General features: G+C 36.9%; 1 protein-coding gene across 6 annotated transcripts in view; it reads left to right on the top strand.

Moving 5' to 3' along the window:
- Robo1 (roundabout guidance receptor 1) overlaps window positions 1-11,708 on the top strand; it is a 1,045,885-nt gene extending 1,034,177 nt beyond the window's left edge. For all 6 annotated transcript variants that reach the window (XM_058574582.1, XM_058574581.1, XM_058574578.1 and 3 more), the window contains 3 exons: window positions 2,526-2,834; window positions 8,494-8,690; window positions 10,029-11,708. In XM_058574582.1, the coding sequence (XP_058430565.1) occupies window positions 2,526-2,834; window positions 8,494-8,690; window positions 10,029-10,043 (521 nt within the window). In that variant the 3' untranslated portion in view covers window positions 10,044-11,708. The remainder of the gene's footprint in view (window positions 1-2,525; window positions 2,835-8,493; window positions 8,691-10,028) is intronic.
- Window positions 11,709-26,986: the final 15,278 nt, after the last annotated feature.

Below are 26,986 nucleotides of genomic sequence, written 5' to 3'. Positions count from 1 at the left end.
ATCTGTATAGTGCTTTTGGTAGTATGGTCATTTTGATAATATTAATTCTTCCTATCCAAGAGCAAGGTAGATCTTTCCATCTTCTAAGTTCTTCTTTGATTTCTTTCTTTAGGGTTCTGTAGTTTTCATTGTATAGATCTTTCACCTCTTTCATTAAGTTGTTTCCCAAGTATCTTATGTTTTTTTGAGGTTATTGTAAATGGGGTAGTTTTCCTCAATTCCTTTTCAGAGGATTTATCACTGATATACAGAAATGCCTTTGATTTATGGGAGTTGATTTTATATCCTGCTACTTTGCTGAATTTATTTACTAGTTCTAAAAGTTTTCTGGTGGAGCTTTTTGGGTCTTCCAGGTATAGAATCACATCATCAGCAAATAGTGCTAATTTAAGTCTTCTTTTCCTATACATATCCCTTTAATTTCTTTTGTCTGTCTAATTGCTCTGGCCAGTGTTTCAAAAACCATGTTAAATAGAAGTGGTGAAAGAGGGCATCCCTGTCTTGTTCCAGTTTTTAGAGAGAATGCCTTTAATTTTTCTCCATTTAGAATGATGTTGGCCTGAGGCTTAGCATAGATAGCCTTTACAATTTTGAGATATGTTCCTGTTATCCCTAGATTTTCTAGTGTTTTGAACATGTAAAGGTGCTGTGTTTTGGGGAATGTTCTATAGAAAACAGTTCAGATTGATTACTCTGAAAATTCAGCATTGGAGATTTGAAATGCAGATGGGGAGCCACTAAATGTTGTAATTTTAAATTTAAATCCTTAAAAAATGTTTAAAATTTTTACTATGTAAATGTATACTTTTTGTTTAAAATCTTATAGTACTAAATATTTAATAAATGTTTTATGAATACTTTTTAGGCTATTTATTGTAGACATCTCTAAAGACATGACTGAAAACATAACTATGTTGTTAATTCCCAAATCTCTGTTTCTCTGGTTTTGACACTCTTGAAATTCAGATTTTATATGCCTTTACTTATCCTACATCTCTATCTGGCTACCTCTAAAGCTCCTCCCATTCACTTTTCTAAAACTGAACTCACACTCTTTCTTTATAACATCTCTTCTTTCCTTATTCCTACATTCCATACCTTTGGTAATGTTTTTCTTATCTACTTAGCCATCTATGGCTAAAATCCTAAAAGTCATCTTACGTTCCCTTCACCCACACCCCCATGCTATATTCCATTGATCATTAGGTGATATTGCTTTTCCTTCCTCAGTGTCTCAAGATGCCCTTCATTTGAACAACCACCAACATTGTTCCATTTTCTGTCATTACTTACATGAGCAATCATAATAACCTCATGGCCTCCCAAAGTGAAACTTTTTCTAATTTTAATCCATCCTTCATACCATAGCTCAAACAATCTAACTTGCAAAATCTGTTCATATTCCTCTACTAATTTATCAAATATTATTAAGACATATCTATCTTTTCTCCCTGGAATGTTTGTATGATTCATTTTAAAAGGTTGTACTGGCTGGTCATGGTGGCACACGCCTGTAATCTCAGTGTCTCTGGAGGCCGGGGCAGGAGGATCATGAATTCAAAGCCAGCCTCAGCAAAAGCAATGTGCTCAGCAACTCAGTGAGACCCTTTCTCTAAATAAAATACAAAATAGGGCTGGGGGTGTGGCTCAGTGGTTGAGTGCCCCTGAGTTCAATCCCCAGTAACAAAAATAAAAAATAAATAAAAGAGTGTACTGTTTAAATAAAACAAATATTTTCTAGTTATCAAATGTTATGCCTACTTTCATTCTTGTATATGTCTACAATGTAAGAAATTAAATTAATTTATTATTTATATTATTTAAATATAGTTATAAGTATGTATATATATATATATATATATATACACAACATATATATGAAGAAATTAATCTGTATTTATATTAGTACTTATGTGGCTTAAAACTCGCAGATCTATACAGAAGGGAGAGAGTCCATCAATGGATGTGAGATTATAAACCTGATTAAATGAAGAAGCATAAAGAACACTAAACCAGAAATTTAGAATACAAAGGCATTAGTCCTGATTCTGTCATATCCTGCTTTTGAGATTGGAATTAGCTTTAAAACTATCTAGAGCTTTCTTGTCTACAAAATGAGAAGGGATTTAGGCTGGATTGGACAATGACCAGTAAGTCTCAACTGAAGTGCCAAGTTCACTCAATCTGGTGTGGTTATCTGAGGGTGTGAGAGCATGTATCTGGGATCAACAATATTATGCTGAAATCAATCAGGAAGTCTTGCCCTAAATGGAGTAGGGGAAATTACAGTACCTGTGCTCAGTACTGTCTGTCCCAGAAGATAATCTCTACGTCCCCACACTGTCATTCAGTAGTCCCTTGCTAGACAATGAGAGAACATTGAATTTGGCAGTTGTCTTATTCATTGGCTGTCTTCAGTTGGTTCCTTTAAGATACAATATTTCATGGTTGAATGTGACTCCAGTAATATTTGATTATTTTCTAAGTGGCAAACTTCTTAAAATATTTTAAATATTTCTTTTTAGATCTTCCACCTCCCCCGGTGCCACCACCTGCTATAAAATCACCTACTGTCCAATCCAAGGCACAGCTGGAGGTACGACCTGTAATGGTGCCAAAACTCCCTTCTGCAGAAACCAGAACAGACAGATCGTCAGATCGAAAAGGAGGCAGTTACAAGGGGAGAGAAGTATTGGACGGAAGGCAGGTTGCTGACCTGCGAACAAACCCGGGTGATCCCAGAGAAGCACAGGAACAGCAAAATGATGGGAAAGGACGAGGAAACAAGGCAGCAAAGCGAGACCTTCCACCAGCAAAGACTCATCTCATCCAAGGTACTGATTTACTCATGCATAGAAAACACAGATGAGCAGGTGTTTGCAAGGCACACAGGCTACCTAGGGCTATATGAAGAGAGGTAAGATCAAGAAGTTCGCTCCTTATCATGGAGCCAGGCATGTACCCTGGCTTCTGTAAATCACACAATTATCACCTCTGTGTCCTTGGCTCTGAAATTCATTCTACCCACAACTTTTCTCCTGATCTTTAAAACCAATCATCTTCTTTCTTATTGATTTTCTTTATATCTGTGTTCTTGTCAGCATCCTAATTCAAGCTGGAAATTATTTTCTCCATGAAATCTAAAGCTAAAGAATGATTTCAACAGGTTCCACAGGTGAAACAGGATATCAGATAGAGAAAATAGGCCGAACAAAACCATGAAATTGTGAAAATGAATGTTTGATGAACAGTGGTTTCCAGTTTGGTTGAAGAATAGGATGCTTAAGGCCAGGGGATAAATGGAAAATGGTAAAAATAGAAAAGGTAATTAGATTGGAAAGGCCAGAGATACTCTTCAAAAGAGTTTGGGATTTATGATGTAGGATATAGTGAGCCAATAAAGAATTTTGAGTGAGAAATAGCAATCAGATTTGACTTTAGCAAAATAACTACCTGGGCTGTATGGCACAGAAAGAGACTGGAACCAGGTGGAATAGTGCAGTGATAATCCAGGCATAAAATGTGAAACCACTGAATTAAAATGGATTGAATGAAAAGGAGAAAACAGCCTACATTTGCATTTCAGAGATGGGCCCAATAGGACTTGATGACTCATCAGATGTCAGAATGTAAATTGAAGTAATCCAGTTAAAGACAATTATCCAAATGTTGATTAGGTGGCCCTGTCTGACTTGTAATATAATTGAGCACAATTATATTAACCAATATAGAAAAAAGAAGAAAAAATAATTTTCATGGGGAAAATAAATTTAGTCTTAAATGAAGATGCTGACAAGAGCAGATAGATATAAACAAAATCAATAAGAATGTAGAAGATTGTTTTTAAAGATCAGGAGGAAGGTTGTGGGTAGAGTAGATTTTGGAACCAAGGACACAGAGGTGATAATTGTGATTTACAAAAGCTGAATATCAGCGGTGATATGCTGGTAAATGGTTAGCCATCAGTTCTCAGGGAGAAAAAAACCTCAAGACTAATTTGTAGCATTCTGTTAACTTTGTTTTTAATCTACTTAGAGGAGATTGGTGAATGTGGAAATAGGAAGAGACGAGTACAGTAGTTTCTAGTGAGATGTCCCAAAGTGTCACCACCAGCCACAGAAGATTATAATTAGAGAACAGGCAGAGAATCCATGCTCTGTAAAGGAAACTGAGATTGTCCTGTCTACAGATAATAATCAAAATTATCCAGGGTTTTGAACATAGTGTGCTCATGTTGGGGTGTGGCTCAGGGGTAGGGAGCTTGCTAACACGTATGAGAGGCTTTGAGTTGACCCTCAGCATTGCCCACCCCCCAAAAAAAATAACCTGGAAATAATGGAGGAGGAAAGGATTTTTGTAATACATCACCCATGAGTACTAGTAGTATTAAAACAAACAAAACTCTTCAGTGCAGTATGCAAAGTAGAAGCCAGAATTCAGAGGATTGAAAAGTGAATGGAAATTTGGAAAGGGAGGTGTTGGCAAAACCTCTTTCCAGAAAGTTGGGTTGAAGAGGAGGAAGGGCTGCAGTAGGGTTGGCAGGAAAGTCAAATTGGTGGAAATGTTTGAGGACGAGAGATTTGAACATGTACTTTATAAATAAGGAGAAGAAACCATTTAAGAGGAAGAGATTCTAGAATAAAATTCGCTTTATGGAGGAGTCAGGAAAGAGAGAGGGTAGTAGACAGGAAAGCTAAGGGTACTTCCCTATAGAGATTATGTCGTGGTAAGCTCTGACATCAGTCTGTTGCTCTGTCCACTGTGGGCATCTGGGCAGTCGTGAACTTCCCTTCAACATGGAGGGCAGTTTGGCTTTTTTCAGGGACTGAAGTCTGGACTCCTACTGCAGGTGTGCACTCAGCAGTGAGGTGGAGAGTTCTGCTTTGCTCTTCAGTCACCTCCACTCTGGGACCACAAACCCCTGGAGAGGACACCACAACCCAAAGTTTCAGTAATGTGCTTGCTTATTTTTAAATCAATTAAGTTGGAGTGGATCTGGACCTAGCTTTTGGCTCATAGTGCTCCAAGTACTGATTCATCAATAAAAAGTCACGATGTAAGTTATGAATTTTATATCTTGCCAGAAAGTGTAGACCAATTTCCTGCTCAGAGCAATCTCTCTCTCCAAAGTAGGTGGGATTCCTCAGGAGGAAACTTTACAAGCCTGGTAAGAATCTTGGTGTCACAAAATTGGGACAAAGAAAGAAATTTAAACATTGATCTTCAGAAATTTAATGAGTGAACTAAGACTGGAACCATTAACCTTTTTTTTTTAGGTATATATGTATATTTTTTAGTTGTAGTTGGACACAATACCTTTATTTTATTTATTTATTTTTATTTATTTTTATGTGGTACTGAGGATAGAACCCAGCACCTCACACGCGTTAGGCGAGCCTTCTACCGCTGAGCTCTACCCCAGCTCTGGAACCATTAATCTTGAAACAAGAAATTCTTTCTGTTTCATGAGAAGTATTGAGTATACTGCTTTTCAGAATTTTTTTTTTGAACTATGGCCCTCTGTATGTGTCATTAGATTATCATTTCTATGCTTGCTGTAATTTTCACCTTCATAATTCAACTTACATTATTTATAATGAAAGAGGCACGCTGATTTACATGTGTAATGTATGGTACTGTTTTAATTAAGAAGAGTGGTCTTTGAGTCTTGAACATCTGATCTTTTTGCTGGCATTTACCTCTGTTAGTTCAATTTATTTCTGCATCTATCAAATGCCCACTGTGCTATTAATTATTGTACTAAGTCCTAAGATTTGTGTAAGCATGAACCTTGACCCTAAGGAACTGAAGTCAGAAAGAGAGAGACAGATAATCTATAAATTCATGGATATTTTTTATTTAATTTTTAAATTTCTGCAGCCTCCCTAGGGCCATCATTGCTGGCCATTGAGCCTCTAGGCAGCCCTAAAGTCTCAGCCAAATGAATATTTTTATTTTATATTCAGTATACTTTTCATGGTATTATGCTACTTGAAAGTCTGAAACAGGGACAATTAGCTCACTGTTGTGAGAGACGGAAGGTTAGTAAAGAACTATTCAACTGACATGTAAACTGAGTGTTTGAGCATGGGTAGGATTTAGCCAGGCAAGGAAAGTGGATTGTTCACGTGGAAAAGTCAGCGTTTAAAGCTGTATGGTCCATTGGGGAGATTGTAGGAAATTCAATCAATAAAAGTGCAAAGATGAAGCTCTTGAGGTGAAGAAGGCTTAAATCATAGGCACCCATAGATCATATAAAGAGGAAGGATGTTGAGAGAAGCTGGTTTATATGTAACAGCTGTAGAGGCAGAGATGTGTTAGAAGATGTGTACAACTCCCAGACAAGAGATGCAGAGAATTTAAACCAGGATATCGGAGAATTGATGAGTTACTAGGAAAATTCAAGAAACTCTTAGAGTCAAATCAACCTTAGTTGTTGTATGTTTAAATATATGGAGGAAGTACATTTAAGACATACAGGAAGGTTTTTGAAAGGGCAGAATGAATCTCAGATAATACAAATTTTCTACCTTGAATATCCTAATGATTAGTGATACCAGTAGTTGTACTAGAGAATAGAAAGGGGGATGAAATCTCAGGCAGATGGGCAGGATGAGATCATTGTCTGTATGCTGAGTCTGAGGAGGTGTTCAGTTAGGCTGGCTGTAGGGCCCAAAGATTCAGGACATAATTTGGGAGTCGAAAATATAAATGAATGTTACCTAATGATGAAAATAGCAGTTAAAGGTGCTCACTCATTCGGGCATTTGAAACTGTTTATTAATGACCTATTATATGTCAAACGGGGAATATATCAATATGTGAAGCTGACAAAAATACCTGTCCTCATGGCAATTATATTCTGGAAAATGTTCAGTCTATAAAAGTGAGGGAAATCACCCAGGATGAATGGAAGAGATAGCATACTATGAATAAGAGGCACTGGGCTGACAGAAGAGAACTATGGGGTGCTGGCATGCAAGAGGCACTTCTTAAAATCAAAAACATTCTCCGGAAGATTGGTCAGGAAGGAAGGAGTACTGAACTAAGAGAATAGAAACATTTAAATGATAAGGGCAGTGAGAAATCCAGAGATGAAGGAATGAAACTTGGTTAGCATTATCCATTTTTTGAGTTTTACAGTAGTAATGTGGGCATGAATAGATTTCAGGGGAGACGGAGTGAATGGGAGTTGTAACTACCAATACTGAGTCAAAATTGCTTTTCAAGAAGCTCAGCTGAGCAGTGAAGAAAGAAGGTATTGATTCCTATAGAAAAGAGAGTAAATCAAAGTTTTAGCAGAAGATATTTTTTAATGTATTATACATACAGATATATCAGGTAAAACTGAAATCAATAGAAAGAAAAGGTTTCTGAAACAGGGACAGAGGGCGAAGGCCACAGGTGACCAAGTCTCCGAAGAGAGGTTGCCTGAGTGTTCATCCTCTTGGACTGGGACACCCCCATGAGTCCCATCTGTGGATGAAGTAGAATGATAGATGGCTCAGACTTGGAGGAGGACAACGTTTTTGTGCGAGGTTGGAGGAGTGATCATTTAGAAGTGGTGCTGTGAGCCAGCGGCAAGTCTTCCAACCTGACCCTTCCTCTAGGAAGAGTACCAGTGGGCATGTCAGAAGAAGTGGGGTTTCTTCAGACAGTGTGGATGGCAGAGGAAGCATTTCAGGGTGGGGAGAAATATGTAGAAGAGATTGGTTTTGATGTCTTTCGTGCTCAGAGGGTAGAGTGGACAGGATACAAAGAAATGTGAGCAATTGGATGGTGCATCTTCAATAAAAGTGGCAGTAAATTGAAAATAGTCTGGAGATAGAAATTTGGGTACTAGCTAGACATTGACTAGCGTGCCTTGTGTTTTAAAGTCAGCAACAATGGCAGGCTTCTGAAGTCCAGAGTTCCATATTACTGAAGTGGGGGTGACTACCTCTGTGGCTGGGGAGTAAACCCAGGCTTGGCTCTGATTTAGTAGTTCTAGAAGACTGGGTTTCATTTCTGCTGCTTCCTTTTAAGAACACTCTGTAGCTTACATGTATATTTCACTATCTTATCTGTTTTTATATCAACACCAGGAGCTTCTCTAAGTAGATTCTATTATCACTTTTTTGGAAAAAAAAATGGAAACTAAAGCCTAAATAATGATCAGAGATCACATGGTGAATGACATAGAATTGGAAACCAAGTCGACTCCAGGTTTGGTTTACTTCCTTAAGTGTTATCAGTCCCAAGAGAATTCTGATGTGGATATAAGCTTAGGAGTGGAGTCAATCCAAATCTCCAGCCACTACTAGGAAAACAAGGCTTGCTACTTTTATTTTCAAAAGCCAGTGTGCATTATTCATTATGCTTTTATAGTGCCCTTATTTATTCTTTGCAATAACTGATGCTTCCCCATTCAGAATTATAGAGACAGGAGGGATGCTTTATACAATGAAAGTGCACAGTGGTGTTCACATGCATTTATTATATTCTGTTACACAGAGGATATTCTACCTTACTGTAGACCTACTTTTCCAACATCGAATAATCCCAGAGATCCCAGTTCCTCAAGCTCAATGTCATCAAGAGGATCAGGAAGCAGACAAAGAGAACAAGCAAATGTAGGTCGAAGAAATATTGCAGAAATGCAAGTACTTGGAGGATATGAAAGAGGAGAAGATAATAATGAAGAATTAGAGGTATCTCTATTTTGTTCCCAATTTTTTTCCTCATTAGACTGTAATTAATATGTCAACCTCAAAATTAGGAATATCCGTCAGTGTGCAGAAACATTACTATTTTTGTTACACACTTCTCTATACCCTAATGTTTGTGATGTCAGAAACCGACATTCTGAGCATATAAGGATTTTCTTGAAATGTATTTTATAATTTTAAATGTCAGTAGTAGTTTCTTTGAAGATATTTTCAAATAAGAAATATACATGGCAAAGATAATGCTGGGAAATAAGAATTATAGATCTAGATATACTGTAATTCCTAGTGTTATATGAAAACTCAGTGAGGTGGTGGAGTTTTATAATGTGAGAGTGTGTAGCCCATGTTACCTGTCAGTCTAGCAATCACCAGGATCAATTTAGCTGATTTGGACACACAACTTTATATATATATATATTATGTATATATTTTAGTTGTAGATGGGAAACAATATCCTCATTTATTTATTTCTTTATTTTTATGTGGTGCTGAGGATCGAACCCAGCGCCTTACCCATTTGAGGCAAGTGCTCTACCACTGAGCCACAGCCCCAGCCCTGGACAATATCGTCCACCTTCACTCTTTTAAATATTCAAATATTTCCTCCCTTATTGGAATCTATAAATTATGATGCATGATAGAATTGCAAGTCATGTTATATTATAAAATCCCCTCCCTTTTAAAAATTATTGTTTTCTACATTTAATAAAAAATCAGCACAGAATAAATTTTTTTATTACAAATATATTTAGCCTCAAATAGATGGTGAGGATTAAACTATAACTTCATAATAAATGAAGAAAATATTAGAACCAATCATGTCTAATTGAATGCTGTCTAAAGCCAAATGTATTTTGATTTTGAAGTTTGGAAAAAGTCTTTCCTGCTGCAAATGCTTCGGAGAGATTTTTTTGTCAAATTTGCCTTTTTTATGTAGGAAAACCCTGTTGGAGGATAAAAAATCATTATAGTTAATTCTAATATTTAAAGTCAACAAAGGAGAGTTATAGGATTGAGTTGGGATGGAGAGGGATGGAGAACTCAGCATATTCCTTCTCCTGCAGAGCCCTGTGTTCTGCCCCCACAACACTGAGGCACAGTGCAAAACAGTTGGGTGCTTGTTAGAGAACTGTTGGATTTGCTATCAAGACAACTAAAGTTGATAGATGAATTAGTTGTCATGAGCACTTTTCAACTTAAGCCAGTGAATGGAGTGAAAAAAAAAAACCATTAGACTGTAAGAATAAATGCCTAAAAAACAAGACGAGTCAATACTCTTGTGATTTATCTTCAAGTTTAACAATACTGCCTCTTTTACAGGAAACTGAAAGCTGAAGACAACCAGAGAGGCTTGTGCGATCTAATGTGAAAATTATCAGTCAAGATGCCTCATGTCTGATGACACATGACGCCAGATAAAATGTTCAGTGCAATCAGAATGTACAAATTGTCGTTTTTATTCCTTGTATTGGGGTACCATTTAAAAAAAAAAGTTATTGGGTTTTTATTGTTGCTCTTTGATCCCTAACCCTAGGAAGAACCTTTCTCTTCCCCTCGCTGTTGGAACCATTTCTCTTGACTTCCAGCAAGAAAAGTGTATCAACTTCTTGCTTCAGTCATCAGCCTCAAGAAAGAACCAAACAGTTCTTTTGCATTTTGCCCCTGAGATATGGCATTGCACTGCTTATATACCAAGCTAACTTATAGCAAAATATTGATTGAAGATACAAACTTGATTTATCAACCTCATGCCAAGGGCTCTCAAAGTATAATCTTTCTATAACCGACTGCTAATGCAAATCAAAGCATATTTCATTTTAACATGATTTTAAAATCAGTCTTTCATACCACCCTTTGTGGGGAGAAACTAAAAATATAGCAAATGCAGAACAACAAACAATTCGAACGGGGTAAAAACATTGTAAATATATACTCTTTGCAACCCCTGGTGGTACTTTATTTTGTCTTCATTTCAACCATGGAAGTATATTCTTATTGGAAATGTACTTTTTGATAAGGAGGGCTAAGCCAGTTGCATCTCTGGTTGTCTAGTCATTGTCATAAGGATGCCTAGCAAAAAAACCTTGTTCTATTTTTCAATCAAGAAGCAATTATAAATGCACATTACAAACAAATGGATGCCTTTAATGACCAATCGAGTAAAGACATCCTATCTTAACTGGCCTAAATTTCTTCTGGTAGTGTCAGTTCAGCTTTCAGAAGTGCCACTTAAGGAAGTTTATTTGATTTTTGTTTTTGTAATGCACTGTTTTTAATCTTTTTTTTTTTTTTTGGTTTTAAAAGCACAATCACTAAACTTTATTTGTAAACCATTGTAACTATTAACCTTTTTTGTCTTATTGAAAAAAAAAATGTTGAGAAGCGTTTTTAACCTGTTTTGTTAATGCTCTATGTTTGTATTTGGAATATTTGAATGATAAGAGATGGTGGAGTCACGTGCATACTTTATCGTGGGCCATGAACTAGAGGGTTCTTACTTTTCCTAGATTTAAAGAAAAAAAATGGTTTAAGTTTGTTGTGGCCAATGTAGAATCCTACAAGCTTTCCTTATAAGCTCAAATAGGGCATTACTGCTTTGAATTGCCAAACGATGCCCTCTGACTGTAGATTTTTATGATCTTTTTTTGTCATTATATGAATTTCATTGACTTTATAATTGGTGCTATTTGAAGAAAAAAAAATGTACATTTATTCATACACAGGTATCAGGCCTGACCCCACTGGAAAAACAAAGCCAAACAAAACTGAACCACAAACAATGGCTGGTGTTCACCAAAAATGAAAAGTGCTCACTTAGATTATTTGAGAAAGTTTCATAGAAAGCGTGTGCAGTACTAAGGGAACAACCCATGTGATTAATGTTTTCATTATGTTCATGTAAGAAGCCTCTTATTTTTAGCCATAATTTTGCATACTGAAAATCCAATAATCAGAAAAGTAATTTTGTCACATTATTTATTAAAAATGTTCTCAAATACATCATTCTTTCTTGTGTTGATTTTTTTTTCCATTGTGTGCTGATCAAATTTACTTCATTTAATCACAAAGTCGTTTTGTCTGAACATTTCACCACTATATTATCAAAAGAGTAAAAATTCTCAATTAGTTTTATGGGCATCCAGGTTTTACTTATAAGGAAAAATTCCCATTTAATTCCTCTGACATGAAAAATGTGAGATGAATCTGAGCTTGAAGTTAACTATTTGGTAAAAGAGTAACTCTTAAGGGTTTGCTGTATTTGTTTATGTATGTGCATCTGAATTTCAGTAACCCTATTTCAAAAATAATCAGAATTCAACTATGATAAACCTGATTTGTAAAGTTTGAACTGCCTACATTCTGTCGACCAAAAGAATCCAAAGTGCTCATTAGTAACTATCTTCCTTCTTGTTACAAATTCATGTGACATTTTTAGAAAACATATACCAGGTTGCACATTATGATACGGTAAAGTCAGCATTTTTAAGCATTCAACTTTGGATGGATGAGATGGGTATCATGTCTTGGAAATGATAAGAGCAAAAGAAACTGTTGAAGGTTCTTTTGCTATGACATATATATTGTTCTCCTACCTAAATTTTGTGTGTATCAGAATTTGAAAATCAGTAAAAAATTGAAAAAGCAGTGTAATTTGAAATTTAAATATATGAAAATGACGTAATCACCAGCATCCATTTATAGATGAATAGGTCCACAGGTCAAGTCAGTTTCCAAGCTTTTTGAAGGAAAACAATGAAGAGGCATATTTAATGGCCTAAATTTTTCTTTCCCTTGATGGGCAGACTAGTTAAGACTTTCTTTTTTAATAGTATGCAATACACATGCAAATTATCAAGGCCCTGAATTTGAGTCCCAGTTTTGTCTTGACTATGTTTCCTTGGACATGTTACTTAACCTCTAAGTCTCAGGTACCTCACCTGTAAATTCAGTAATACCTACCTCATGGAGCTATTGTCATGATTTAGTGAGTTAATGTATATGGTATGGACTTTGTAAACTCCACAAACAATACAAGATCTTATATTTATGGACTGAAATTCATTACACATGCAACCCCATTTTCATACATAGTTTGTTCTTAAATATTTGCATGAAAGTAAAAGAATAAGTGTGGTATAAGGATGAGGGTGGTCAGTTTCCGGTAAGTAAAATTCACTGTGAAATACCTAATTGTGGAATAAATTCTTGGTGTTATTGTTTGTCTGTTTGCTTCTGAATTCAAGGGCCATACAAGGGGCGGTGATAATGATGTTTTCGGCACTCTTTGCACAATTCAGGGCTGCAAAGATGTCACTTAAGCTCTCCATATATAGATTTGGTATATCGGGCTGCTGTTCTGCCTAGAGGCAGAAAATGTAATCCTAATTCCAGAAGATTTAGGTCATATCTGGCTTGCTTTCATTTCAGATATAGTCTAATTTCCATCTTTGCAAGGTGGCATCTCAATCCAGCATCATTTTAGCGGCTCACCTCTCAACCATTACTTCTGGCAAAATGCCAGGGGCCATTCCGACTTGGCTGTGGCTCTCAACAGACTCCATGTGTAGAAAGCATGGGGAGGTGGGAGGCAGGGGGCTTGAGGTATTGCTGTTGCCAAAATTTCTGGTGATCTCCATTTGTTGAACCCTTGATGTGTAGCCTCTGATTTCCAGCCTTGATTTCCTTATCCATTGGCCCTCCCTAGACACTTCTGAGTCGTTTGAGATAGGTTGAGTGTAGCAAGCTGGGAGGAAAGTTTCTTACATTCTTCCATGCCATGTCGGGGATCCAGAGACCCAGGATTTAGAGATCTGGGGCTCTAGAGACTTGGGACTTCCTCAGAGCCTTTCAAGGTACTGCTATGCCTCCTCAACTGCATGCCACATTTGGGTAGTGTGTGGATTGGAGAAGAGGATGAGAGCTACCACTGCAGTTTGGAAAACACTAAAGTAAAATCATCTGCATTTTGAAGATAAATCTCTTTACATTAAAAATAGTTTGGAAGCCATTATCCTAACAAATCATTGTTGTATGTCTGAAACTGGAATGCATCCTACAGCTGCAGTATCTTAAACAATCACTTCAGCCAGGTGACGTTCATGATGTAGTTTTCACTGCTTGCCATTAAAAAAAATTATGTCTCATACAAACAGATAGTGAACATGTGTCAAACTTTTATTTGTCTCATTAACAAGGAAAACTGCAAGAAGACAAGAGCAGTTGAAGAGCAGGCAACTGCAGAAGGAACTTACATATGATTGCTTAGTTAACTTTCTTTAGGACAATACAAACTTGATGTTATTATCTCTACTGGGCTAGAGAACCCTAACACCATTCTTTTTCTTTAGGCTAAATAACCACTACCCTCGGGGCTACATGAAGTCCTCACATTTATTATTTGCAAATTATTAATCAAAAAAAATCCTTGGAGAATTTACAGTTACCCATAAGATGAGGAGGTCAGTGACTTACTCTAGTCCTTGTTTCTCCAGAAACAGAATCTGAGACAAAGACTTGGATGTGAAGAATATATTTGGGATACAATCCCAGGAAGTGGAAGTGAGAGGTGAATAAAAGAAGAAAAAGTTCATGTAAGTCCTCGAAAGGATGTGAAAATACCTCCACTGGAGGGCTTCATTGGTTCTTCTGAGAAGAATTCAAAATGCCTCCCAGAACCTTGCACAGAAGGACAGGAACCTGGGTCATTATCATTTGGTTCCTGTTCTTTATTAGTTGCAGGTTGCTCATTGGGTAAGGGACCTAACTTCCCAACATTATAGTGAGTGGACCAAGTGGGAGCAGAAAAGATGAAGCAGAAAGAAGGCAGCATCTGGCAGGCATTTGAGCTGGGAAGTTGCCAAGAGGAGGTGAGTCTGAGCTCAAAGAGAAATGACAGCCACTGTGAGTCCTCAGTGGCAGCTCCTCTGAATAGGATTGTTAGAAAATATTTCAGCATGGTATCAAAAATCAAATAATCATCAGCTTACCATTTTCCAAATTTAAGGTAAATATTCTTTCATAATACCCTAAATGAAATTAGTCACAATTACTCAAATTACTTTCACAATTGGTGGAGTTATGACAAATTATCAATTGTTGGTATTATATGTGTTGAATTTTAAATGCCATTTAACCTTCTAAAAATTTTTACAGTATCAGCATTGAAATAAAACAAAATAAAGGATATGAAAACAGATACAAAGAGGATCCTTAGAAAAATAGCTACAACTTTCCATTTTCTGGGAAAGAGAAAAGCTTTACCATACCTAAGAAAAATAAGTGTTCACAATCATTAAAGTACTTCTAACACGTGTGTGCTCGCTCTGTGCTCTCTCTCTCTCTCTCTCTCTCTCTCTCTCTCTCTCTCTCTCTCTCACACACACACACACACACACACACAGTGGATGAAGGCAGGCTAAATTACCAAATCCCTTGGAATAAAATGAAAGAAATACCAAGCAACGTTGAGGATGGCGTAACCAATTCATTTTTTGTCTAAGACTATCATTGAGGCATTGTATTGTAACAAAAGTTGGTAGTGTTTTCACAGAAGCTCATAAAACAAACCTGTTAATTTAATGCAGTATTAAATTTAATGAAATGTAACATTTATATGAGCTTATTCCCTTAAATTGCGCTCATAAAATTTGCATGAATTGGGTACTCGAGCAAACTTAATGTTTGTCTTCCCAAATGTTGAACTACTAATCTCCAATGTAATGGCATTATGAATTGGGGCCTTTGGGAACTAAAGAGGTCATGAGGGTGGAGCCTTCATGAATGAGACTGGTGTCCTTATAAAAGGGGACCCTGGAACACTCTTTCTTTTTTCTGCCATGATATAGGAGAAGTCAGTGCACCAAGACCTAGTAGACTTCCACCTTGATCTTGAACTTCTAGCCTCTAGAACTGTTAGATTTGTTATTTATCAAGCCACATTATCTATAGTAATTTGTTACAACAGGTTGAAAATATTAAGACAGGTCTTTGGCATAATCACCAGCTCTCTGTGCAAGTTAATCTTTGAGTTATTAAAAATTCTTTTGGGAGAAACTCTGAGGGTTTTGATTCTGAGTAAAACAGAACTTTCAGTGCTTCTAGGTCAAGTGATTTCTATAACTTTCTTAGTTCAGAAATTAACAAAAGTAACCTGGACAAGTGGGGCATTTTCTCTGACCTGCACTTCAGGGGTCTTCTACACTTTGGAGAGCCTTGTTTGGAACTTAAGTCCTTCTCTGTTGCATGCAACTGGCCAGGGCAGGCAGTGTCATCAGAACTGAGTTTCAGAGCCTACATAGGGACCAATGTGCACCTTGGAGTTGACACCTGGTGGTTTCAGAATTAGAGTCTAGGGAGTCCTCCTGGGGCCCTGGAGCTGGCCCCCTGGTTCCAGGAAAGTAGTTTGTTGGTAGATTGCTCACACTGGCTGACTTACTTATTTTTCATAAAATTGAGTGGGGTTATGCTGCCAGAATAGCACTGTCATCTGATTTAAGATGACTTAAATTGTTACTATAGGTAGGAGCCCTGTAGAAATATTTGCCCTGGCTGCCGGCTAGAGCAACTCTAAACACAGGAAAGCGGCATAGTTTTAAACCAAATCTAATATAAACCTGAGTTTTATGTTAAATGCCTATTTAATACTCTACTTAGTGTTTTCCACAATAAGAAAGATTAGATAGTATATATTCAGCACATTATGTACCTGTCCTCTGTAGAGGACACTCATACATCATTTCTAAAATGAATCTTCCTTGTGTGTATGGGAATGAATGTTTATGTGTGTCTCTGTGATTTGGGTGGCAATGATAAAGTTAATGGTTCTTTACATACATTTTGCTTTTGAACTTACAAGAAAAAATTATGCAACATTTCAGTAAGGGCTTGGGAAGGGGAAACCATTCAGGATAGCTACTCTGGGGAATATCATAAGAAGTAAATTGTGAATAAGTGGATACCTGAAAAATTAAGTCATTATTATGTACCTGCTAGGATTTCAACATATAGTCAGACTGAATTTTGGTCAAAATTGGTGTGAAATGTGTAGTTCACTTCCTTTGACAAGGAAACCAAGACTAGGAAACTTGCTGAAATTCACAATAGGGAGATAAAAATAGAGTATTGTATATGAATCTTACTCAACTCTAGTGCCCTTTCAGAATTTAAAACAGTCCTCGAGACCAAGTTAATAAACATTAATAAACATTAAAACAATACCCAAATTCCATTCTTAAATAGAATACAAGAATGGTATCTGTGTGTGGGTGTAGGGGTGCTAAAAGTGGTCTTGCTAAATATTTAAAAGTGCCATTAACTGTAAAGTATATGTAAATCTTAAAATATTATTTAGGCATGCAAAGACCACTTTTAAAAATAAGAAATTGTGAATGTAAATTTCTAAGTATTGCATATAACATATGGAATCATCCCATATTAACATTTTCAATATTAAAAGAACTTAACAATTTAATTTAACAACAACTTAACTTTTCAAGTGCTACTCAGCATCATTTATGATAGAAGAACTCAAGAAGTCATTCAAGATCATAGAAATTGCTTCTCAGGGCAGAATTTTTCGTTGCTTTACCTGACCCAGCAATCCCATTGGTCCAACTCATCCCTATTTCCATGAAAAATGAAATGTTTTGGAGAAGTTTTAGCATTTTTTTGCATTGTTTTTCTTAAATTTACTAAGACATTTATAATAATATTTTTGCCATTTGAATTTTGAGGTGCTTTGGAAAAATAAGTCAAGAAAAATCATAAATTGCTTATACTAATAATGTACCTATGCATAGCATTAGCATATATTTGGAAGCTCATGTATTTTATCTGGATGATTTAATATCAACAATCATTAATTAAGCCTCACATGTTTCAAGTGTACATAATTAAGCAATCATTATGGATAAAATTCCTTATTCTGCTATATAATAGGGTACCAAAATTATGACTACCAGATTAACTTAAAAAATGTCACCCTCTATAAGGTATTCAAGAGTCTGACAAAGTAACTCATCAACTATTTCTCATGTTCTTTACTCTGATTTCTATCTAGGCAGTCATTCCTTGATTCTGTGATCTTCTGAGCATCTCCAATGTATAGGAAGAAAAGAAAACTCCAGACACACACACACAGCAGTGTGGATTGTGTGGTAGAAGTATCCACACAGTGTCAGGCAGCTTTAAAAAGGAACTGGAGGCATGTTTTATCTGGATCATGAAGGCTCAAAAGGAAGTCATAAACTCATTTATAGCAAATGAATCTTGTGTATCTCAATTATATTCTAAACAGAAGCACATAGAAGACATTTGAAAATTAAAAATGATTTAAATGAGCCAAAGGATCAATTATTAATCATGTTTGAGTAATGATTTAGATTGTTTGTTTTTATTGGTCAGTTTCCATCATTCTCCAGCTAAAACAGTTTTAGAACCACACAAATTTAAAGAATTTACCAATAAATGCATAAAAGGATTAACTGATGAAACTTATTAAGAGGACTTGGGATTAATTTTTAAATATTTAATTTCTCCCTTTTATATAGACAGAATATCATTACTGATGCTTCTGAACTCAAGTTATAAACAACAACAACAACAAAAAAAAAAAAAAAAAAAAAAAAAACACATGAAATCCGGGTCAATGCAATGAATTAAATTTATGGTGTAATGGTGCAATGGAAGTGAGACATACAAAAGGGCTCAGAAGAGACATGGTTCATTCAAGGTTCCAACTCCACCTGTCTGTGAACTTCTTTGCTCTGCTTAGTTCCCCATACTGCTTTCTCACAGTGTTATGAAAATGCACACAGCAGATAGTCCATCCGGGTGCAGTGGCACAGGCCTATAATCCCAGACATTCGAGGCAAGTCAGGAATATCACAATTTAGAGGCAAGGCAGGAATATCACAATTTAGTGAGGAGTCTCAAAAGAATTACAATTTAACTTCTCAAAAGACTCTGACAGTGCATCCAGTGATATCAATTGTTATACATACTCTTTCCAGGACCAATCCTGTGTCCAGAATAATACCATACACTGTTTGACTTAAACCTAGATTTCCCTCTGCTGATATATATTGACCTATAATGCCTGAAGCATTTGGACTGTTTGTTGAAGAGAATGGATAATAGGAAAGTACCCAACAAGGAACAAAATAAACATTCTCACTAATATATTTAGCAGTTAGTCTATGTGCTACATGAACACTTATACTTAGTGTATGTGGGACTATTTTAAATGATTACAAAGTTTTTGACACTTTTGTCATCGGGAGGCAAGGTTTATCACCATGAATTCTCTAGATTCATGTTTGACTGCTTCAACTACCAGAGAAAGATCATGACTTCTGTGATTAAGTCATTAAAAATCAATGAAACTTCCTTCTAGTCCTTTGGAAATTTACTCTGCACTATCTCACTCTTTCAATATAGTTGCTATGCTACCGAAAACGTGAAGCCATCTAAAAGGTTTTTGTATAGGTCAACAATCTCAAAAGAGGCCAGCTTTACTGCCTGTCACGGGAATCTGAGGATTCCAACCTTCAGCCATTTGAGACACCCCAGCCATTCACATCGTCCCAACTAGTACCCTGGACTTCATGAAGCAGCCATGAAGGCTTCACAAGACAAGATGTCCCAGCTGTGCCTGGAATTCTGACCCACAGAATCCATGAGCATAAATTAATGATACTTTAAATCACCAAGTGTGGGGTGGTTTTTACACAGCAATAACCAGAATTGTTTGAATGTCTCTAGTGAATAGAAAAATCCATAAACTTAGAAACAGGAAGAAAGATATGAAAAAAGGGAAGTTGCCAGGCATTTAAACAATATCATATGTTTCGAGAGTGGAGGATGAAGGGTTGAAATAGGATGATGATAAACAAAACCCATGTACTGTATGTCTAGCATCACTCTTAGTGATCCAAGTAGTATATTGTCCAGCTATAAAAAATCTGCTGCCCAGAACACACACACATCAAGTCACTAGTTCTCAGGTTTTACTTTATAAACCAGAAATATATATTTCTTCCCCTGATTTTATGTGCCAGAGATGCAGCAGGAGTTCTTAAAAGAAATTTTGAAGTTTAGGAAACAGCTCTTCTGCTAGTAACCAGGACCTAAATCATTCACACAGATATGGCAATCACACATTTTTTTCTTATCTCACCTCCTGCCTCTATTCTTTTTCATTATTTCTTATTTCTAACTTTACCAAGGCAATAAAAATAAATACAGAGAAAGGTTAGTTAATATTAGTTCCCTTTACTAGAAACAAAGGTTTAATAAAAAAATTAAAATTTGATAGACTATTTCCCTACTTCTTTATAATGTTTATGGTATTTATCAGATAATAATAAATTTTTAAATGCATTTCAAATATAATCATCATCATAACTTTAATTTTCAGATGAGACAGTAAGGCTTCAGAAGGTGATTTGCCCCAGTTCACACACCTAAGTTACTAAAAATAGACATAAGTCTAGTTTATAAGTTCTAGATTGACTATAATAACTTTTATTAAGCTCCTGTTTTTATTATTTATAATTTAAATTTCAATATTCTTATATTATTCATATACAAAATAGTTTTAATTAAATGATGGAATGCATCAGAGTACTACCTGAATTTACTGTACTATCAATTCAAACAACAGCTGTATTTCAATATCCTCTCCCATTAATATCTCAAGGACCTTGTCCCTGCAGGTGTTGAATTTTAGTCTTTCTCCACCTAATATTTTCCAAGAATTTGGAAAACATTGGAAAGAATTTGGGGATTTACAGAAGCATGATGTTCCACGATACACAGAAGAGAGGACTAAAGAGTTTTACGTGGCTATCCCTGTTTGGCATTATGGTACCAGTATTATAAATACACTGGCACGGTTTTTTCTAAACTACCAGTTGTGACTTACTACCACTCTGAGAACCCAAACAGGGTACATTCTCATATTTGGTATCAAGGAAATTTCTTTTCTTTACTGGATTCCCTGGGACTTGCAGAACTGGTAACATGTTGACTTAAAGACAATTCACTCTGAAGAGTAATTAATGATTGAACTAGTATTTCCAGCACAAATTTTCTATAGTTTCAAGGAGATTTTTTTTTCTTTTGTCATTGAACTTTTGTGTGGAACTATATTAGTTTAGAAAAATATTCCACAATGGTTTAACATAAAGCAAGTATGTTTTTCATATAGCAATCAGAGTGGAACTTCTAAAATGTATTTTTGATCATCATCCTGAATCTCTTTCAAAGCTCCCCTCGCTTTGTTCTCATTCATAGTAAAAAAAAAAAAAAAAAAAAAAAAAGCAATGAGCTATGAACTCTCTTTCCATTTATCTCTGTTACCTTACCTGTGTTTTAGCCAGATTTTTGTCATTGTGACCAAGATATCCAACATAAACAACTTATAGGAGAAAAGATTTATGTTGGCTCACAACTTCAGAGTTTTCAGTTCATGACTGACTGACTTCATTGCTTTGGGCTCAAGGTGAGGCAAAACATCAGGGCAAAAGGACATGGTGGGAAGAAAGCTACTCAGCTCATGGTAGCCAGGAAGAGAGAGCCAGGAAGAGGACCCAGCACAAGACAGAGTCCCTGTGTTAGTCAGCATTTCCATAATGGTGACCAAAATACCCAATATGAACACCTTAGAGAAGAAAAGTTTATTTGGGGCTCACAGTTTCAACAGTCTCAGTCCATGGAGAGCTGACTCCGCCGCTCCAGACCCAGGGTGAGGCTGCCCATCATGGAGGAAGGGTCTAGCAAAGGAAAGCTGCTCCCCTCATTGCAGCAAGGAAATGGGGGCAGAGGGAGAATAAAAGAGAAACAGAAGAAGGGATCACAAGAAGAACAACCCTTCCAGGTCACCCACTTCCTGCAGTCACACCACACCTGCCCCAAATCACCACCCCGTCAGCCTATTCAAATTAGAATGGAACAGATTAGGTTAGGACTTTAATGATACAATCATCTCACCTCAAAATACTCCTTCATTAAAAGAAGCTTTTGGGGGAATATCTGATATCTGAACCTAACAATCCCCAAGGGCATACCCCCAGTGAGCTACTTCCTCCCACCATGCCTACTGCCTACAGTTCCTCCTCTACCCACTAGTTTATTCATCTATTAGTAGATTAATACATTGACCAGGAGAGAGCCCTCATGATTCAATCACTTGCCAAAAGCCCCACCTCTGGACACTGCTACACTGAGGACCAAGCTTTCGCCACAGAAATTTTGGAAGACATTGCAAATTGAAATCATAGAAACCTACCACTAATTTCCAGTCACATGACCTCCTTCTGTTCAGTGAATATATTTGGTAAACGCCCTACCTTTAAATATTTGCATTTGATTTCCTTGAAATTAATACACTCTTCCTCTAGCTATACCAAGCTTAAATGTTTTGCTTCAAGTCTTTGTTTTCTAATGACATCTTGTGTAATGACTTTGTTTAAAATTGTAGCTCAACTGCCATACCTTCTTTCACCTTCTATTTTGTGTTTCTACATAGTAATTACCCCCCTTTAAATTTTTTCTTAATCATCTGCTCTTCAGCAGGAATGATTATGTTTTATGCACAGTTCCTGGAACCAACTGATGTACAAAACAGGTGCTCAATATGTGTGTGTGTGTGTGTGTGTGTGTGTAGTATAGATTGAGTAGAGATGGCACTTATGATTTAGCAATAACAAATAATTGTCTGAAGAAAAACCTTTATTCTTGGGCTGGTCTCTGGAGTGTCCTAATGGTGCCAGTGTGGATTAGTGAATAATTAGGTCTTTTGTTTCTGAGGGACTTAAGAAAAACTGTCATTCTTCTGGCGAGATTTGGGAAAGGAAAGGACAATTTTTAAATAGCCCACATACCCTTTGGGCAAGAAAGAACACAGATCCTCCAGCCTCTGCTTCTTCAAATAAGGAGTTAGTAGTAACTACTCAAGTGACTGTTACAGTGTGTAGCTGGAATGTCCCCGAAGGCTCATGTGTTGAAAGCTTGATTTCCCAGGCAACTGCGTTCAGAGGAGAAGCTTTTGCAAAGTGATGTGGGAATGAGAGCCTTGACCTTATCAATTAATACTTTTATGAATTTGTAGCTAAATGGACTATTAGAAGGTGGTGGAAACTTTTGGAAGCGGGACGTACTTGAAGGGAGTAGGTCTTCGGGGCCATGCCTGTGGGGATTACATTTGTCCTACACTCCCTTTTTTTAGTTCTCTTGCTGCTTCCTGGCTGCCATGAGATGAGCAGCTTTACTCCACCACACCTTTCTGCCATGATGTACTGTCCTGCCTCAGGCCCCAAAACAAGGGAGGTAACTAAGCATTCTGAAAGCTCTGAAATCATGAGCCAAAATATCTTTCCTTTTTTAGGTTGTTTTCTTCAGCTCTTTCGTTACAGCAACAGAAAGTTGACTAACACATTAAACCTCATCTTTCCATAGCCTTTTTGTTTCTCTTACACACTCATATTTCAGGATCAATGGTTTTAATCACTCTCGACAATTCTTCTGCAGTCCATTTCTCCTTTTACTCTTTTCACTTTCATTCCCAGAACCTCCAATTTGTCCTCCCCATGGATGAGATCAATGTATTAGCTAACAATATTGCTTCTTATTTCATTAAGAAAATCAACTGGGGAATTAGAGGGGAAAGAAAATTTCTCCCCCATATTCTACCAACTAAGAACATGCCAACCCCAGAATTTGCTTATTCTGCTTTCAGTCCTATTAAAGGAACTCTTGACTTGTTTACTAGAGCCCATTCCTCTCACCCTCTCAGTATCATTAATCTAGCAATGTTCTTTCTTTCTCCTCTTCATAATCATTTTTTCCCTACAGGATTAGGTTTAAAATGTAAGAGACAAAAAGGCAGGAATGAATCACAAAAATAAACCACTAGGCCATTGTAGGGGAGCAAAAATATATTTTTTTTCTTATTTCCTTTTGATTCTTAACTGGAAGCTCTATAATTATTAGATAGGGTAACAAGAAAAAATAAACATCTTTATTAACAGGTATATTTCCAACATACATGGGAGATACTCTGGAAATTAGATGGTAATTCCAAGAGGGGATACTTAGAACTCAAGCTTGTATAGCACTTTCAACAAAGAACAATCCAGTTTTAGAGAAGGGACAAGGGAAAGTTAAAAGAAGAAGAAGAAGAAGAAGAAGAAGGGGGGTGGGAATATTGGGCCAGGCACAGTGGGGCATGCCTTTAATCCCAGTGGTTCGGGAGGCAGGAAGATTGCGAGTTCAAAGCCAGCCTCAGCAATATAGTGAGGCCTTAAGCAACTCAGCAAAACCCTGAAAAAAAATAATAAATAGAGGCTGGGGATGTTTCTCAGTGGTTAAGCACCTGTGGGTTCAATCCCTGGTACAAAAAAGAAAAGAAAAGGGACTATCATGACCCAGAGTACAATATCCTTAATGCATGTGCCGTCATGCTAACTAATCTGAACTGAAGGAGGCAGGGAAGGTTTCGGAAGCAAGCTCCCAAGGATGTTTTCCTGCCTTTCTGTCTCCCACCTCTTTCTCGCTCCCTGGTGTGAGTCATAGAAACCTGGAAACTGAATTCTTCCCCAAGGCAGGTCATGGAAACTACAACTCCTTTCCTTCAAAGAAAGCCACAAAACCTAGGAAGATCACTCTTTTCCCTCTCCCTTGACCCTGTTCCATATCTAGAAGAAGGTCAAGATAATCTGAACAGACAGGACTTGATGGGTTTCCCCCTTAGTCGATTACCATTACATCAGAGTTTTTTGTCTGATCCTGTATCTGCTTGGCTGCCCATGCTTTATTTAACCTAATCATAAAAATAAGCTATTTTCTTTGGGTATTTATTTCTGAAGGTTATAGTACCACACACAAACAACCTTTAATTAATTTATTATGCTTATTAATTTTGGTGCTCAGAAAATGATACCCCAAGGTCTCCATGACCATTCTGCACTATGCCACTTTCTCTTCTTTTTCTCTTCCAAAGCACAAGAGGGGGGGGTCTCCCTAAAATTCCCTTGTCTACCTAAACACTGGATCTGCCAAAAATGAACACTGTTGCCCTCAGTTTTCTTACCAAAATTTCATTATCCAAGGAAGGCTAAACTCGTATCACAGAGGAAGAGAATAAAATGAAAAACCACATTTAGATCACAGAAGAACTTCAACCCTAGTTGCTGTCAGTTCTTCTAGGACCATCCATCTCCTCTAAGAATCATTTTACTACCTCTCCCTATGAAGGGGTTGTGTAAGCCTCAAACATCAGCCCTCCTTTGAGTTTCCTGTTTTCAGTGGCTCCCCTGTACATACACACAATATCAAATTTGTTGCCCTTTCTCCTGTGACTCTCTGCTCTTGCCAGTTTGTTTCAGCACACCCAGATACCAGACCTTCAGAAGGAAAGTTGGAACTTCCCTACCTCTAACTGCATTCTGTCACTTAGGAGTGTTATCCATGAGCCTTCTGATGGATAAACAAAGTATCACACCTTTCAACCCTGCTAGAAAACTAATGGTAGTAGAAGACTAACTAGTAAGACTTGTTACACAGACTCCTCCGGGGGCTTCTCTATGTTGACAAGGGTCTAAAGAGGTCTTCAGTGATCATCTTTGTCCTTCCTGGTAGACAGGGGAAGAAGGAAATCTCTGTAAATCTGTTTACTAACTGCTCTTGATAAAATAGAGGGAGGATGAAGCTTTTCTTATATTTGCTTTTGCCCAATTGCCTTGGACTTGAATTAATTCGGTGCCAAAGTGACTTATTTTGAGTTGACATATTTTGCTGGCCCTCACCATCTGTCTCCTATTTCTCTCAAACTTGCTCTGTCCATCACTCCTTGCTCTGCAGACACAAGTCAGCCCCTCCTTCACTATCTTCTCTCAGTTCCTTTAGTCATTTTACCTTATTAGTGAGACCTCCCTTCATCATGCTATGTTAGAAAACAGCATTCATATGTCTACTTGTCATCTGTTCTTCCATGAATACTCACTCTCCAAATGTCACAAACACAACCTGATGATAACAACACAAAATTTAATCACTTTCTATGATAAGAAGGAACATCGTGTTACAGCATCTGAGAGAAGGAAAGCATGCTTGGATCTTATTGAGATGCTTGAGTTTGGTTTGGTACAAACCCTTCATTATATTGAAATGTGGAAAAGCTTGACTGGGATTGCAAAAAAAAAAAAAAATCATTTTATAGCATTTCAGCACTGTTGGCTACACAGCAAGGCACAGCTTTTATGCAAAAGATATCAAAGAGCTTTAGGGTGTAGGAAGCTGATTTTTTTTTTTCCTGATGAAGTGTTGATGGGTTTTTCCTAAAGTTTGTATAATGAACAATAATATTATTTGGGTGACAGTCTCTTGCAATAATACTTATGCTAACCAAAACTGTAGATTAATAAATTCATGTTAATGTAGTCACAGCTGTGTAGGAAGTAAATAGTGCCTAAGCTATAAACGGAAACAAACAATTTCTCTTTTCTCAACTAGAGCAAAGTTCTTTGAGGACAGGGATTTTATATGTTTTGTTCACACTACATAGTACAAAGCCTGCTTTAACATATGACCTCAATAAATACACTGGAAAGAATAACGTTGCCAGCTGTGCTCAGTAGAGGCAGTTTCTGAAACTGCCTCTACTGAAAGTTATCTATAAGAAAAAAAATTTTTTTTTTTTCTGGGCACAGTAGCTCACGTTCTCGTTCCAGTGGCTCGGGAGGCTGAAGCAGAAGAATCACAAGCTCCAAGCCAGCCTCAGCAACTTAGAGAGGCCCTAAGCAACTTAAGGAGGCCCTGTCTCAAAATAAAAAATAAAAAGGGCTGAGTATGTTGCTCAGAGGTTAACTGCCACTGGGTTCAATCAAAAAAATTTCTTATGGCTAGGGATATAGCTCAGTTGATAGAGTTCGTTCAATCCCCAGCACCACAAAAGAAAAAGAAAAAAAGAAAGAAAGAAAGAAGAAAAAATTTCTTTCTCTTCTTTGGTTTTCTCTCTAGCACTTTTCATACTTTCAATATTTACTTGTTTATTGTTTGCATATTCTCAGGAGATTACAACTTCCATGAACGAACACTGTGACTTATTTATGAGTATATCCATGATATCTAGAAGTGTACCTGTGACCATACATGCAGCAAATTTTTGTTGAATTAATCAGTCAAATTGCTGAGTGACTGTTAATTTTTCTTTCCTAGATACTAGGTTCTCTCCAAATGCTGTTTCATATGTACTTTATCCTTAAATAATGCTATGAAAC

The sequence above is a fragment of the Marmota monax genome, unplaced genomic scaffold (assembly GCF_021218885.2).
Source record: "Marmota monax isolate L192 unplaced genomic scaffold, Marmota_monax_Labrador192_F-V1.1 WCK01_AAM20220418_F8-fsc00016, whole genome shotgun sequence".
NCBI classification, from domain to species: domain Eukaryota; kingdom Metazoa; phylum Chordata; class Mammalia; order Rodentia; family Sciuridae; genus Marmota; species Marmota monax.
Note: the sequence above shows the minus strand (reverse complement) of the source record. Positions and strands in the feature narration are given on the sequence as shown.